Here is a 14543-nt window from a genome sequence, read left to right as displayed (position 1 = left end):
GCCGCAGGGACCTCGCCACCGTTGCCAGGGGGATTAGAGAATATTTGCATTTCTGACAAGTACCGTATCTCCAGGGCACGCTCTGTATCATTTTTTTTTTTTCATTTTCTCCCTCCGAGTTGATTAATAATTAGCTGCGATCTGTCTGATGGAACCGAGGTCTAGGTGTACTTCAGACTAGGTTTACAGAATGAGAGAGCATCGGCGATCTGCACAGAGAAGAAAACCTGTCAGGACACGAGTCAACGTTTCAGACACAGCACGCCTGGGCCTGCCCTTCAGGATGAGACAGGCATAATGAAGCTGAACACATTAACTATGCGTTTAATGAAAGAACTGTTCACAAACATAAAACATACCAAATCTTTAGAGCTTTAAGCAGTTTTTAAATTGTGATATAAATTTTAAACACAAACACATTCACTATAGTTGTGTTCTATTTGTGATTTTAACATTTGTTTTATATATATATTTTAAAAAAATTTAAATCACAAATGTCTATTCACCTTCAGAATACAATGTAGGTGCTGTAGTGAATGTAATAAACTAGGTCTTTATGTGCTTAGAGTTCTCTTAAGTATCTCCTAATGTGAGTCACTTTGATAAAGATCCTCGGATATTAACTGTGCAGGGTTGTGTTAATAGCTGGGCTTACGCCTCCAAATTACTGCGCCATTAATTTGTAATTAGCTTTGAATTTGATTTCATCTCTTTAAAGAAATGACTTGATTACGGCAGTCACTTGAGGCGCGACGCACTTCATCGTATCGAGTGTGTATTGAGAGAGCTTTTGTTCTAGGATCCGTTTGTTCTGTGAGTGCCTCATGCTTGTTTGGCAGCTTGGCCACAGCCTGTCGAAACAATTATGCAATTCAAATGAAAAATGCATTTCTGGCCGCAGTGTCAGAGATCAGCACTGAATCAGACTGAATCAAACTACCAGTGCAGAGTTCCTCAGTACTTGGTCACTTTGCATCTGGAGGCTTTCTGAGATTGACATGCAGTGTAAACATATTCCACAGGTGTGTGTATATCAAAAAACAATCCATGTTAAAACATGCTGTCTGAACCACAATCTGGAGCTTCAGTGAGAAGTTTCAGAAGTTTCTGTCCTTCTCATTTTTATTACTTCTGAATTGCTCCTTGTTTTTGTTTTGTTATGTTGTGTTTTTGGTTGCTGTTTTTTAAAAAGCAGGCTTTCATTCAAATGGGTCCAGGCTTTCATTCAAATGGGTCCTTTGCACAGTGCATAACAAGTTTAGATGTGCAGTACGACACACTCATTCTGCAGAAGTGCAGGTGTAACATTTACAGCAGAATACATACGACACATGTAGACTTCGATTTGTAGTTTAGTCATGCATTAATTAAACAAATATCTGTAATAAATACACAATGAACCTTTATGAAATGCAAATTGTCAGTAAAAAAGCAATTTGATGACCATCCACCAGGAGGCGCACCCACCACTCAGAAGGGCTTCCTGGGTTGCCTGCGTGCACTCAGCATAAATGGGATGACCTTTGACCTTAACGAGCGGGCTAAGATGACCCCCGGCATGAATTCGGGCTGCCCGGGTCACTGCAGCAGGGACAGCCTCTGCCTGAATGGAGGGAGGTGTGTGGAGAACAGGAACGGTTACATGTGCGACTGCACACAGACAGCGTTCGACGGACCCAGCTGCAGAACAGGTGAGAAGAGGTTGGGCCGGGCGTGGTCTGAGCTTGGGTGTGGTCTCAGTGTGGGCGTGGTTTGAGCTTGGGTGTGGTCTCAGTGTGGGCATGGTCTGAGCTTGGGTGTGGTCTCAGTGTGGGCGTGGTTTGAGCTAAGCTGTGGTCCAGGTTTGGGTGGGGTCTGAGCTAGGATGATGTCTGTGTTTGCACGTGGTCCGAGCTCGGGTGAAGTTTGAGCTAGGGTGTGGTCTCAGTATGTGCGTGGTTTGAGCTTGTGCTCATAATGGTGGAAACTTCAATATGTAAAAAAGGCAGGGTGATTATATAATCGTCCTTGGAAAAGTGCATAAAACTCCTGTGTATTAAACTCCTGCGCATACCTCAGACATTCTCCAGAGGGTTCCTCAAATGCCTGTTATCCCTAACTTGTATAAAGAACAGGAGCAGATATTCTCTGCAGATATTCTGCACTCTGCACCTTTATTTGCTATTTTGATTTATAACTTTTAAGCCAGCCAATTAGGAATTTAGGAATGAAAATGGTTCACATTTGGGCGTGGTCTGATCTAGGGCATGGTCTGATATAGGGCGTGGTCTGATCTAGGGCGTGGTCTGATCTAGGGCGTGGTCCCAGCACTGAGCTCATTAGGTGTTTGCTCAAGCGTGGGTGTGTCCTGTAAGGCCTGACTGGACAGGAAAATCAGCTGCAAACCTTTTTGTCATTGGGCAAGTAGACATCAAATATAGAAAACACACCTGTAATGGATTTGATGGAGATTGATGCACTTCTGTAGTTTAAGACGACAGCAAGCAGCAGTCTTCCCAACTTCTCAAAGTCATGTCCCGTTAGGTGGATGGGAGGAGTTTCTGGGAGGAAAAGTGCATCCTTGCATCCCAGTCCTCCCCAGTTCCTCTGATGCAGAGCTGGCAGGCCGTGGAGTAGAAGCCTCACTTGACAAGGAGAATCTAATCACAGTTTCCGCATTTCTCCTTCAGACCCGCCCAGTGGCTGTCAATCAAATTAGTGATGTAATGGCCCTGTCTCTTTCCAGTTTCCACTGCAGGGAGGGTGAAACCATGGTGTGACTGTTTTTAGCTGACTGAGGTTCACAGCTAGTGAGCAAAAAGGATGATTCAGTAATTCACATCGCAGCAAAGAGTTTCCAGCTCCTGATTCTCTTGTTAGAGAAAGAATGCGTAATGAGGAAGAAAAGATGCAAATGTCACCCCCCACATCCCCCCCACGTGTCTGATTGAGATTGATGAGGCTACATCGTTGACTTGCTAAAGACTGTGCTCATGATTTGAATTTTGATAGGGATGGCAGTCTCCATCATGTAAGCTCTGTCTGGGAATCAGCTGTTCCTTATCTCCCTGCCTGCCTCCACCCAGCTATTGGTGCTTCCTTTGAGAGAGGCACTTCCGTGACCTACACCCTTCAGGAAGCGTTCTCTGTCATACGGAACCGGGACAAGGCCATCATGGACTCTCGGGAACGCGTGGCTTTCGGATTCCTGAGCAGACACATGCCAGCCTTGCTGCTGACGGCTCGGTCCGGCGAGCAGAACTACATGGCTGTCACACTGTCCCAGAATGGTAAGCACAGAGGTTTAAGAACCCCAGGAAAGTGAGTGCCAGCGTCACCCATTTTTACCATGTGGATATAATTACAGCGCTTAGCACCACACTTACCAAATGCCCAATGTGACATTCCCTGACATTCCTCTCCAGTTCAGTGGGTGTCAATCAGTGCCAACAACCCTCACCTTCAAACATTGCCAACAACCCTCACCATAAAACAGTGCCAACAACCCTCACCATAAAACAGTGCCAAAAACCCTCACCATAAAACAGTGCCAAGAACCCTCACCATAAAACAGTGCCAATAACCCTCACCTTCAAACAGTACCAACAACCCTCACCATAAAACAGTGCCAATAACCCTCACCTTCAAACAGTACCAACAACCCTCACCATAAAACAGTGCCAATAACCCTCACCTTCAAACAGTGCCAAAAACCCTCACCATAAAACAGTGCCAACAACCCTCACCATAAAACAGTGCCAATAACCCTCACCTTCAAACAGTACCAACAACCCTCACCATAAAACAGTGCCAACAACCCTCACCATAAAACAGTGCCAAAAACCCTCACCTTCAAACAGTGCCAACAACCCTCACCATAAAACAGTGCCCAAGAACCCTCACCATAAAACAGTGCCAACAACCCTCACCATAAAACAGTACCAACAACTCTCACCATAAAACAGTGCCAAGAACCCTCACCATAAAACAGTACCAACAACCCTCACCATAAAACAGTGCCAAGAACCCTCACCATAAAACAGTACCAACAACCCTCACCATAAAACAGTGCCCAAGAACCCTCACCATAAAACAGTACCAACAACCCTCACCATAAAACAGTGCCAATAACCCTCACCATAAAACAGTACCAACAACCCTCACCATAAAACAGTGCCCAAGAACCCTCACCATAAAACAGTACCAACAACCCTCACCATAAAACAGTACCAACAACCCTCACCATAAAACAGTGCCAAGAACCCTCACCATAAAACAGTACCAACAACCCTCACCATAAAACAGTGCCAAGAACCCTGACCATAAAACAGTACCAACAACCCTCACCATAAAACAGTGCCAAGAACCCTCACCATAAAACAGTACCAACAACCCTCACCATAAAACAATGCCAAGAACCCTCACCATAAAACAGTACCAACAACCCTCACCATAAAACAGTACCAACAACCCTCACCATAAAACAGTGCCCAAGAACCCTCACCATAAAACAGTACCAACAACCCTCACCATAAAACAGTACCCAAGAACCCTCACCATAAAACAGTACCAACAACCCTCACCATAAAACAGTACCAACAACCCTCACCATAAAACAGTGCCAAGAAAAACATTAAAAGTCTTTCTTTTTATTTGCACTGATATTCTTGCGGTCACTTTTTCTTTCAGGCCAACACCTCTGTATGCTGCCATCTCATTGTAAAACAAATCTGCAAACACACACACTCACACTCACACACTCACACACACACACACACTCACACACACACACTCACACACACACACTCACACACACTCACACACACTCACACACACACTCACACACACTCACACACACACACACTCACACACACACACACTCACACACACACACACACACTCACACACACACACACACACACACACACACACTCACACACACTCACACACACTCACACACACACACACACACACACTCACACACACACTCACACACACACTCACACTCACACACTCACACACACACACACACTCACACACACTCACACACACACACACACACACACACACACACTCACACACACTCACACACACACACTCACATACACAGCTGGGCGAGCATGGAAGCCCATTATTATGCTCTGGTGTTCACTTCCTCTTCCCGTCCTGTTGATTTTTTATCGGCCACTAGTGGAGAGTGGAATGCCATCTCACCAAGTGGACACGGCTGGCTTCCATAAATCTGTGTGTCAGTCAGAGAGCGAGTGTGTGCTGAAACATGATATGATATGCATGTGCCTTCATCTGTGCTTAGCAACATGTAACATAGTGTGTTTAGCAACATACGCTGAGCAGTCGTGTTTAACATTTCTTTGTGAGGTAAAAATTTAAGCATTGTTCATTCTAAAAGCTTGACTGTGGTTTCCTAGGCAGTTTGCAAATCTGGTACAGGCAGAACCAGGAGACAAGGCCAGACGTGTTCAGCCCTTCATCGGCCAGCCTGGCAGATGGCCAGTTCCACTGGGTGCGGATGAACCGTGAGGGGAAGGAGCTTTATGTTCAGGCAAGTGCTCTGACCTGCTCTTCATGTTCTGTTAGGACAGAGTCTGGCACAGCTCCGGCATCACACATTTACCTGTGTCCTTAATGTGACGAGAAAGGTGCAGGTGAAAGGTCAGAGTTGTGCAGAAGTGATTGCGTTTGTGTTGAGACTGCTGCCTGAGCTGCACAGGGCTAAAAATCTAATATTTTTCAGATAGATGCATTCATTGATGTAAGAGTGTCAGTGCATTTAAAAGACTATCGCTAATATCACTCAAAATGGCCATTTCTCCCTGGAAATGGTGAAACATCCACATGTTCTAGTAATATTACCACTCGCCTTTTTTGGTTATTTCTGCATCTCGGAATGCCATTGTTTGGATATCTCCCTTAGAGCCACGTCATTCTCCAGAAGTGACCCTGAAACGGTTTCGTGACGGGCGTTGTTCCTAAATCCCCAATTAACTAGTTTTAATGTGAAACATTCAAATAGAAAATAAAGATGGAGACTTCAGAATTAGGGGACTCGAATAGCCAGTCCCGGCCTTTATTACAAGTTAAAGATAACATACATTTGAGGCGCCCTCTGGAGAATGCCTGATTGGTACAGTTTAAGAGTTTAATTTTTATATACTTTTCCAAGGACAATTATGTAATTGCCCCTCCTTTTTACATATAGTTCATTGAAGTTTCCACCATTATGTCCAACTGATACATTATTCCTATTAAGCACATTTATATTCAACACCTGTACCAGTCAGATCTCGAAGACTGGACTGACATAACAGTGCTTTTCTGTACCATCCTGAACCTGGTGGAGAAACAGAGGTCTGCCAAAGCCTACCCAGAATTCTTTGCTGAAGCCTCTGTGCACAGATCATTTTATAAGGATACAGAATTTCTAAGATCCTTTATGTTTTATGTTATTAATATTTCTAATTCAGTGTTTAAACCTTTTTTGTGTAAACACTTTTTTATTACTTCACAAGCTAAAACTGCTCCAACTACTGTACTGTCAGTGGATCAAATAGCGTGGCAACAATCTAGTCGCACAACCTAGACCTCTTAAGATGCAGTAAATCTAATTTAGTACAATAAGTCCATTTTACTCAGCAGAAGAAGATGCTGTTTCAACATACACTGAAGTATCCTGTAAATTAAACCCATTTTTCCTTGATGTGAATGTGTGTTTTAAGGATTTTAGGGATTTGTTTACAGGCTCTTACTGTTGTTGTTGTTGTTTGTAATACATATCATTTAAGCTTAAAAAGTGATTCACATTGTATAATAATTAATGATGCCCCCATATCTAAAGTGACCTTGTAATACTCTAAGAATCTAAAAGCTTTTAGAAGCATTATTTCACAGTGGCCCCATCTAATATGGGAGATTAATTTTTGTTTAACTAATAAAAACTAAAATCTCTGTTTAATGACTTTGTCACATCAGATCGACAACACACTGACGCAGCAGTACAGCCTGTCTCCGGGGTCTGTACTCGCTCCAGTGAGGACTTTGACTCTGGGGAGAATCCGAGGTGAGCTACTGCGCCCACGAAACACATCTCATGCTCTGTTTGCTCCCTGTCTGCTGTTCTTTGTACTGCAGTGCTGTGCTCATTGGAACCTTTCCAGCTCCAACTAAATAGAGCTGCTTGCAATCACTAGTCCTATAAATCGCTGTGAATTTTAATGGCATCCTTCTACGATTTATCTCACCTTCTCTTACTTACTCTCTCTCTCTCTCTCTCTCACTGAAAATGAGTATTTTTTCCTTTCTGAGGCAGGTCAGAATGAGCTAAAGGCAGAGGCAGTTTGAGAGCTGCCAGAGCAGCCACAGATGGGTTGAGTGAAGGGTAAATGGATTTGCTGAACGTTGCCTAGGAGACCTCTCTTTTAATCGGCTGACTAATAAGGGCGGGTGGATGTGGTGCGACCCTGGTTCTTCAGGGGAGACAGGAGAACATTTGAGAGAAATTTGCAATAAAACCCTCGCACAGCTACAATAAGCAACGACACATCCATCACTGGCCATTAAAGGGGAAGCAAGTTAAAGAGAAAGAAGACAAATGTGAATGGAAACAGAAATGGATCTATTGATTTCTTCAGATCTGCCATGGCCTCTTGGAAATGAGAGTAATGAAACTCATCTGTACTGATGAAATCCGTCCAGTTTTGGAACAATCAGAAGCATTCAAGCCTGCTTGTCTACTGCAGATTCTACCTTGAACAGTGGTGTTGCTTCCACACTGCTGGCAAAATTCGCATATGAAATATACAGAACTGGAAGGAAAATTAATCTGTTTAAATGGGATACAGTTGTTGCATGAAATTTAAGACATTAAATTATTAAATCCCACAAGCGCTTGACTTGCACAGTAAGCTGAGCTTGGCTGAGCACTTACCATTGTTCAATTTCTAATTCTCTTTGGTTCTAGGAGGTGACATCATTGATGAGGAAGTTGATGAAGCAGGATCAAGAGGCTTCATTGGCTGTTTGTCATCTGTCCAGTTCAATCAAGTGGCCCCCTTGAAGGTAGCTCTCCAGAACAGGGGGAGCTCGGTGGTCAGCGTGGAGGGCAGACTCAAGGAGGAGAACTGTGGGACGCCATCGAGCACAAACTCTCTCACTACTGTCCACACCCGTTCAGGTACGTCACCGTAAACAGAGAACCCGCGGTCAGGCACGCCGCGGGGGTCTGTCCCAGCCCATCAGTGCCATAAAGGTTTTATTAGCTCTTCCACATCACTGTGAAAGCAAGTCCTTAAGGGCCTCCTCTCTCTCTCTCCGCCGCCTCGCTCCTGCAGATCACTCATCCAAAGCGGACCGAGGCAAAGCCCCGTTGAAGAAATCAGCACAGACTGGTTCAACAATAATTGGAGGTGAGGAACTTCAGGAGCTTTTACACTCTGGTCTGCAGCTTTCCCTGATAGCCTGTTTGCTGCAATGCCATTTCTGAAATCCTCCACTTTTATGAGGGCACTACGCCGAAATGGTAACTTTTATAATTCCACACATCAGTCATTCTTAATTGTGCTACGAAGGGTCCCACCCTGTGTAACGTTCAGCGCCACCTCACCTGACCCCTAATTAGTAGATTCAAGTCATTTTTCCCAGGAAGTCAGTAAATGTGTCAAATTCCATAATCCCTTATAAAGGGTATTTGAAGCTATTGGAAACATTAATAAATGTTTCCGTCACTCACCCCGCCCCCTAACTTTCAGGAGTCGTGGCAGTCATTCTGTTCATCACTTTGTGTGCGCTGGCTGGAATAATTCACTTCCTCTACCGACGCCATCGAGCCAGAGCCCCGGTGGTCACAGCCCAGAAGAACCAACAACCCGACACGGAAACGGCGTCCTACCGGGCCAACCTGGTCCAGCGTGGAGCGAGCCACGTCAGCAAAGAGTACTTCATCTGACAGTGGCACCCCTCCTCCACCCCTCCTCCGCCCGCTCGGTGCACGTGTGCCTTTTAAAGCCTGTAAAAGCCACACCACCCGCCAGTGGTCCGGACAGACGGGGAAGATGGAGGGTTTCTGCAGGCGCCAGGACAGATGACCCCCCAATGCTGTTTGTGCTGGTTGAGATCCAGCTAACACTAAGGGTAGGGGCACTGTTTTGAAAGTCGATAACAGGACTTGCGCTTCTAAGGGAACATTGTGGTGTCGTTTGTATGAAGAGGAATGGAGTAGTTTTCTGTGCACTGTATGAAATTATTGAAAAGCATTCAAGTTATCACTCAAGCCTGCTCAAGTCTTTAGCTGAAGCCCAGGACAGGATGCAAGATGTCTTAAGGGCAAATTTTACCTCTCCATACTGAGCACAAGCAAGTTTCATAGCTTACAAATACAGAGGCGCCCCTCTGACTAATGGACTCAGGCTACTGACGACGGCGCTCAGAGAGAGATCGACTGTAGTTGGGTGGCTAAACTTCCCAGATACTGCTTTAGGGGGATTGATTGTTTTGTCATTTCAAAAAAAAAAAAAAAGGCACACAGATAAGGGCGTGACCGTATGAAAGAATCAATTCAGATATTCAGATAAGCAAGCCGACACAGAATTAGCCCCACAGAGCGGCCACGTAACTTAGCCCTGGCGGTGCTGGCGAAGACCACGCGGTGGCCTGACCTTAAAGCAGCTCAGCCCATGGCTGTGTGGGCCTGGGGGTTCCTGGGAGGGGCTTCTTACTGAGTGCATTAGTGTGGAAGAAATGTTGGCAAGCACCTGGAAGAAAATAACATGCTTTATAATCGAGAACGATTTCTTTGGGTCGGGGTTCATTTTTCTATCTGGCTATTGTTGTAAATGACTTGTTGTATATTGATTTCATAAATATATTTAATAAAGAGAGCTTTTTTATAGTGTCTGAGAGAGCAGAACAAATTTTCTCTGGATATTGATTTGGGAGTTGATGTGTGGATTTTTTAAGCCGTTCCTGGTCACCCCCGCATGCCATATTGTAATGTGCATGCATTTCTGGTGATATAACGATGTGTCTTACGCTTTGTGAGAAACTACAGAATACGTATTAAGAATGTGCATAAAAATCCTCAGCATTAAAAAAAGAAGTCAACGCACACAATATGGCAAAATTTCATCATGTTCTTTCTGCGCGGTGCTGCTTAATTAACAGAAGCCTGAGGAAATAGAATTGCATTCTGGGTAACACCACGGTGACATATCGTCATCCCTGGACCACAGAAGACTGAGTGAGGACTGAGTGAAGACTGAGTGAAGACTGAGTGAAGAATGAGTGAAGACTGAGTGAAGACTGAGTGAAGACTGAATGAAGACTGAGTGAAGACTGAGTGAAGACTGAGTGAAGAATGAGTGAAGACTGAATGAAGACTGAGTGAAGACTGAGTGAAGACTGAATGAAGACTGAGTGAAGACTGAATGAAGACTGAGTGAAGACTGAGTGAAGACTGAGTGAAGACTGAGTGAAGACTGAATGAAGACTGAGTGAAGACTGAATGAAGACTGAGTGAAGACTGAGTGAAGACTGAGTGAAGACTGAGTGACAGTGAGGTGAGCAGAGCATGTTGATGGAGAGACCTGCACATGAGGTGGTAGGGAAACAGCCTCTGTTTGGTCATCTGCTGAAACAGGCAGACCGGAGGGGAGAGGTTCCCAACAGCACTGGTCTTCCTTAAATCACCCAACAGTTCACTACCAGGACGTCGTCTCTGTGTAGGGGAAAGGGCATGAAAGACACAGGGAAGGGACGCTACGAGTGGGAAGGAAATCCGGGCCGTATATGCCATGTTGTGTCTCACTTGTGCTGGGCTAGAGCACTCCAGGATTCCCCCGGCACATGGAGAAACGGACACAGAGAGAGAAAATGGAGTCTGAAGATTGAATTGCTGACTCTTCCGAAGTTCGATTAAGTGGAATTAGTATGTAGTAGCAGAGTAACCGGCTGTGAAAGGCTTGGGCGCCGAATTCTGTGCAGGACACACCTGCATAAACGCACCGAAGCCGGACTGCAGATGGCGTCACGAGACACGATACATAAAGCCACTCAGGAGCCCTGAATGCAGAGGCAGAGGGAAGGAAAGAGGAGAATGGGAGGATCTTGTGATCTGTCCTCATCTCCACTCAGTCAGAAAGCCTTCAGACACGAGACTGAAAAGGCAGACTAGAGGAGACGAACGCAGAGCCAGTGATGTGTACTAACGCATCCTTTCACTCATCCCTCTCCCTTTGGCTCCATGGGCAGAGTCAAGACCAGCCAGAAAAGCATCGCAGCTATGGGGAAGACGGCCTTTGAAATCCAAACTCAAAAAAAAAAGGGGGCTTGAAATAAGATATCATTTTTCTTACACAGTAAAAAATAAAATAAATAAAAAATACATTTTCATAACCAAAGCAGTTTGTAAACTGCTACTAAATCATAATGACAATTTCCTAGCATATTCATGCTGCCTTTTCTAGACAGCCCATGGAAAAGGATTAAAAATAAAAGAACTACAATATAAGGCAATATTGTAAGTCGTATTTCAAAAATTTGATGTCAAATCTTAGTTCAGTATGCTGTCTAAGGCAAAGTGACCCAAACTGGTAATTGGTACAGGTCAGTCAGCAGGGAGCACTCAAAGCAGAGCCTGAGATACTTGGAGGAATCCAGTGCAACACTGCCTGTAAATCTGACTTTCTCCACTTTTAAAAAGCTGCAAAACCTATCAGCTACAGCAGCGCGTCAGCATGCACCCATGGCAACTGTGTAGAGAAGCCTCCCGAAAGCAGGCAGTTAGTTGTAAAAGCATATCATTTTACGTGTAATAAAGAATACAATTTAATAAATAAACAAAACATCTGGTCATTTCAATTTTCACTCTTTCACTCTTTTCACTCTTTAATAGTCCAGGCAGCTGCTAATGTGCTACTTCCAAAGATTCCTCCTCTGTGTTTAGGATTAATGGGCGGTTTCCATGGAATCACGCAGCCAATCAGAACACATCTGAAACATTCAACACATCCAGCCACAAGCCTGTCTCACTGTGTAATATTTAGTGCTACTGCACCTTTCTGACTGGATTAGCGTATGAAATCTTAAATAATGCTTAAATCGCATTGTTTTATTAAAATGCATAAAGGGGCCAACAACTTCTTGGAAAAGGTTCGTCATCATCTTACTTAAACGTACAGTGATATCACAATAACAAACTATGAAAACAAAACAAATGCTTTACTCAAAATCATTGTGCTTTGCTTTATTTTAATCATTTAAAACCATTTTAACTACTTGTTATCACATTAAATAATTTGCATTGACATAAAAATGTTAATTCATATTCATGTTCATATTTTGCTCAGTATTTTTACAAAATAGTGAAATCTTTACTGCATGATCCCTCAGATGTTCACCGCTGTCATTTCCAGGCTACCTCTACAGTTCTGTGGATTTGGTTAGCCTTTGATCAGTTTCTGTAGTCTGTGCTAAGGTTTCAGGGAAGCCCCGCCCCTGTCTGGTATAGTAGACAAGTTCAGGTGATTTGGGGACTCCAACTCTTTGTAAGGTGCTTTGACTTCCACATATTTCCTCACAATCTCTTCTCTTTAAAAGTTTAAATCTTTTTAGAAGATTTAGAAGAAGGTGGATATGTTACAGTTGTAAGCCGCCGAAAATGCCACGTGTGTCAGACAGACTCGCAAAGACTGTCCATGTTTCAGCTTTTTGCAACTGTACAGTTTGTACCTTTTCTACAGAGAAACAAGAGTATCTAAATTTCTTGGTAAGAACAAAGGGTTCTTACAGATTGATAATACAGATGGATGGTTATTAAGCACTGCCTAAGATACAAAGATAAAAAAACTCTTGAAGGATGGGAAGGTAAGAGGAACAGAGAATGTGTGGAACGGATGTATACTGCCGTGTTGATGGGATTCCTGAGCAGACCACTGATGCATCTGAGGCTTCAGTTTGGTGTAATGTTAGTTCAGGGCTCTCCGAGCTGTCAAATATGTAGATATTATGTATCGAATATGTAGATATGTATCGAATATGTAGATATTATGTATCGAATATGTAGATGAGCAGACCACTCCCTTACTCACTGCAGGGAAGATTTGAGGATCTGTGATGGTCCACCTGGCCACAGAAGCAATCATATTATTTTGTATAATAATATGATTTATCATGAGCAATAATTATAAAATGTGCATTTTCAGATATTTGGAAAATAGAAAATAGGTGTCAGACGTGTTCGGAAACCCATTTTGGAAAACGCATTACATCGCTGAACCAAATTTAGCACTTAGTTAATATATTAATCTACACTAACAAAACCAATCAGAAGAAATGAGTAAATAATTCCATCTTGGCAGGTCTACATGGAGTAACCATAAGGTACATTATTAGGGACACTTACACTGTATCAGCTGCTGTACATTACAGTCTTCTGTGAATTTTAATCTCCCACTTCTGGCACTACTGTTCTACTGAAGATGACTGAAGTTATGACAGAGTAGTTCAAAACAAAACAACCTCCCATTCACATCTGAGCATGTACAACTGACCCAAAAGGCATGAAAACTGACCATGAAGCCCCCTTACTTTGAATGTTGTGAATGTTGAATTTATAGACAGAATTTTAAAAAATTATATATATATATATATATTTATTTATTTATTTTTAATAAAAAACACAATTAACTGACTTTAGGGTACTGTGTGGAAGATAAATTATATATCGTATCACACATGTCTATGTCAAAACATTTTCAGTGGCCAGTGTGCATGTGCTGAGCAGATGGAGCAGGACTTTTCAAGAGATACATTTGAGTTTTGTTGGTGTGAACTCGGCTTGAGGTAAGCAATATAATACATTGTTTGTTTGGTTTTTTTAATAGTCTCCAAAACACTTTCTCTGATTCTATGAAAAATGTAGCTTTCATCTCTACACATAATTTAGACTTAAGTATCTTTACTAAGTCACAAAACTGAATAGAAATCATTAAACCCAGTTAGATCTTCAGGTATTATAGGACAGTCAGAATACAAGCTCTCTCACCAGGATTTTAACACTGATAGTAAGTAATGAAAGAGGTACATAAGAGCTCTTCTCGGCCTTATCAGGGAAGCAGAGGGTTCAGTTCTGCATTAAATCTTTAAACACATAAGTTGAGGGTTGGTGAGAGAACCCCTTACACAACTCACCTGAGAAGCCACACGTGCTGGGGCTCTATGATTTCATCACAGCACAAGCGCTTCCAGATCCGTTCTCACAAATACACAAAATATATTTTAATTCTGCTTGTGTGAATTCATTTTCGTGTGTGTCGGGATATTCTAAAGCTAAATGCTCTGAATGGAAAAGTGAGTGTTATTCATTTCTATTGAGCCAATTGTCAGAACATTTAATCAATGGTAAAATTGTGAACTAAGTCAATTTTTTAACTGGGTGTCTAATGTTTGCCTGCTCTGTTACCATATTTACACAGCAGCCAGTTCAGTGACAGCTGAACCACACACTGATGAGACTGTAAGCTCATCCCCTCTCAGGGTACTGTAGGTGGGAC

General features: G+C 43.1%; 1 protein-coding gene across 1 annotated transcript in view; it reads left to right on the top strand.

Annotated features, from left to right (window-relative positions):
• The window catches only part of cntnap5l (contactin associated protein family member 5 like), a 66635-nt gene extending 56635 nt beyond the window's left edge, over positions 1-10000 (top strand). The window contains exons 18-24 of the mRNA XM_035523078.2: positions 1455-1691; positions 3066-3269; positions 5409-5542; positions 6970-7057; positions 7958-8170; positions 8328-8402; positions 8745-10000. Coding sequence (XP_035378971.1) covers positions 1455-1691; positions 3066-3269; positions 5409-5542; positions 6970-7057; positions 7958-8170; positions 8328-8402; positions 8745-8941 — 1148 coding nt within the window. The 3' untranslated portion in view covers positions 8942-10000. The remainder of the gene's footprint in view (positions 1-1454; positions 1692-3065; positions 3270-5408; positions 5543-6969; positions 7058-7957; positions 8171-8327; positions 8403-8744) is intronic.
• Positions 10001-14543: the final 4543 nt, after the last annotated feature.

Source organism: Electrophorus electricus, chromosome 26 (genome assembly GCF_041902795.1).
Source record: "Electrophorus electricus isolate QZ-2024a chromosome 26, ASM4190279v1, whole genome shotgun sequence".
Taxonomy (NCBI): Eukaryota; Metazoa; Chordata; class Actinopteri; order Gymnotiformes; family Gymnotidae; genus Electrophorus; species Electrophorus electricus.
This window is presented reverse-complemented; position numbering and strand designations above follow the sequence as displayed.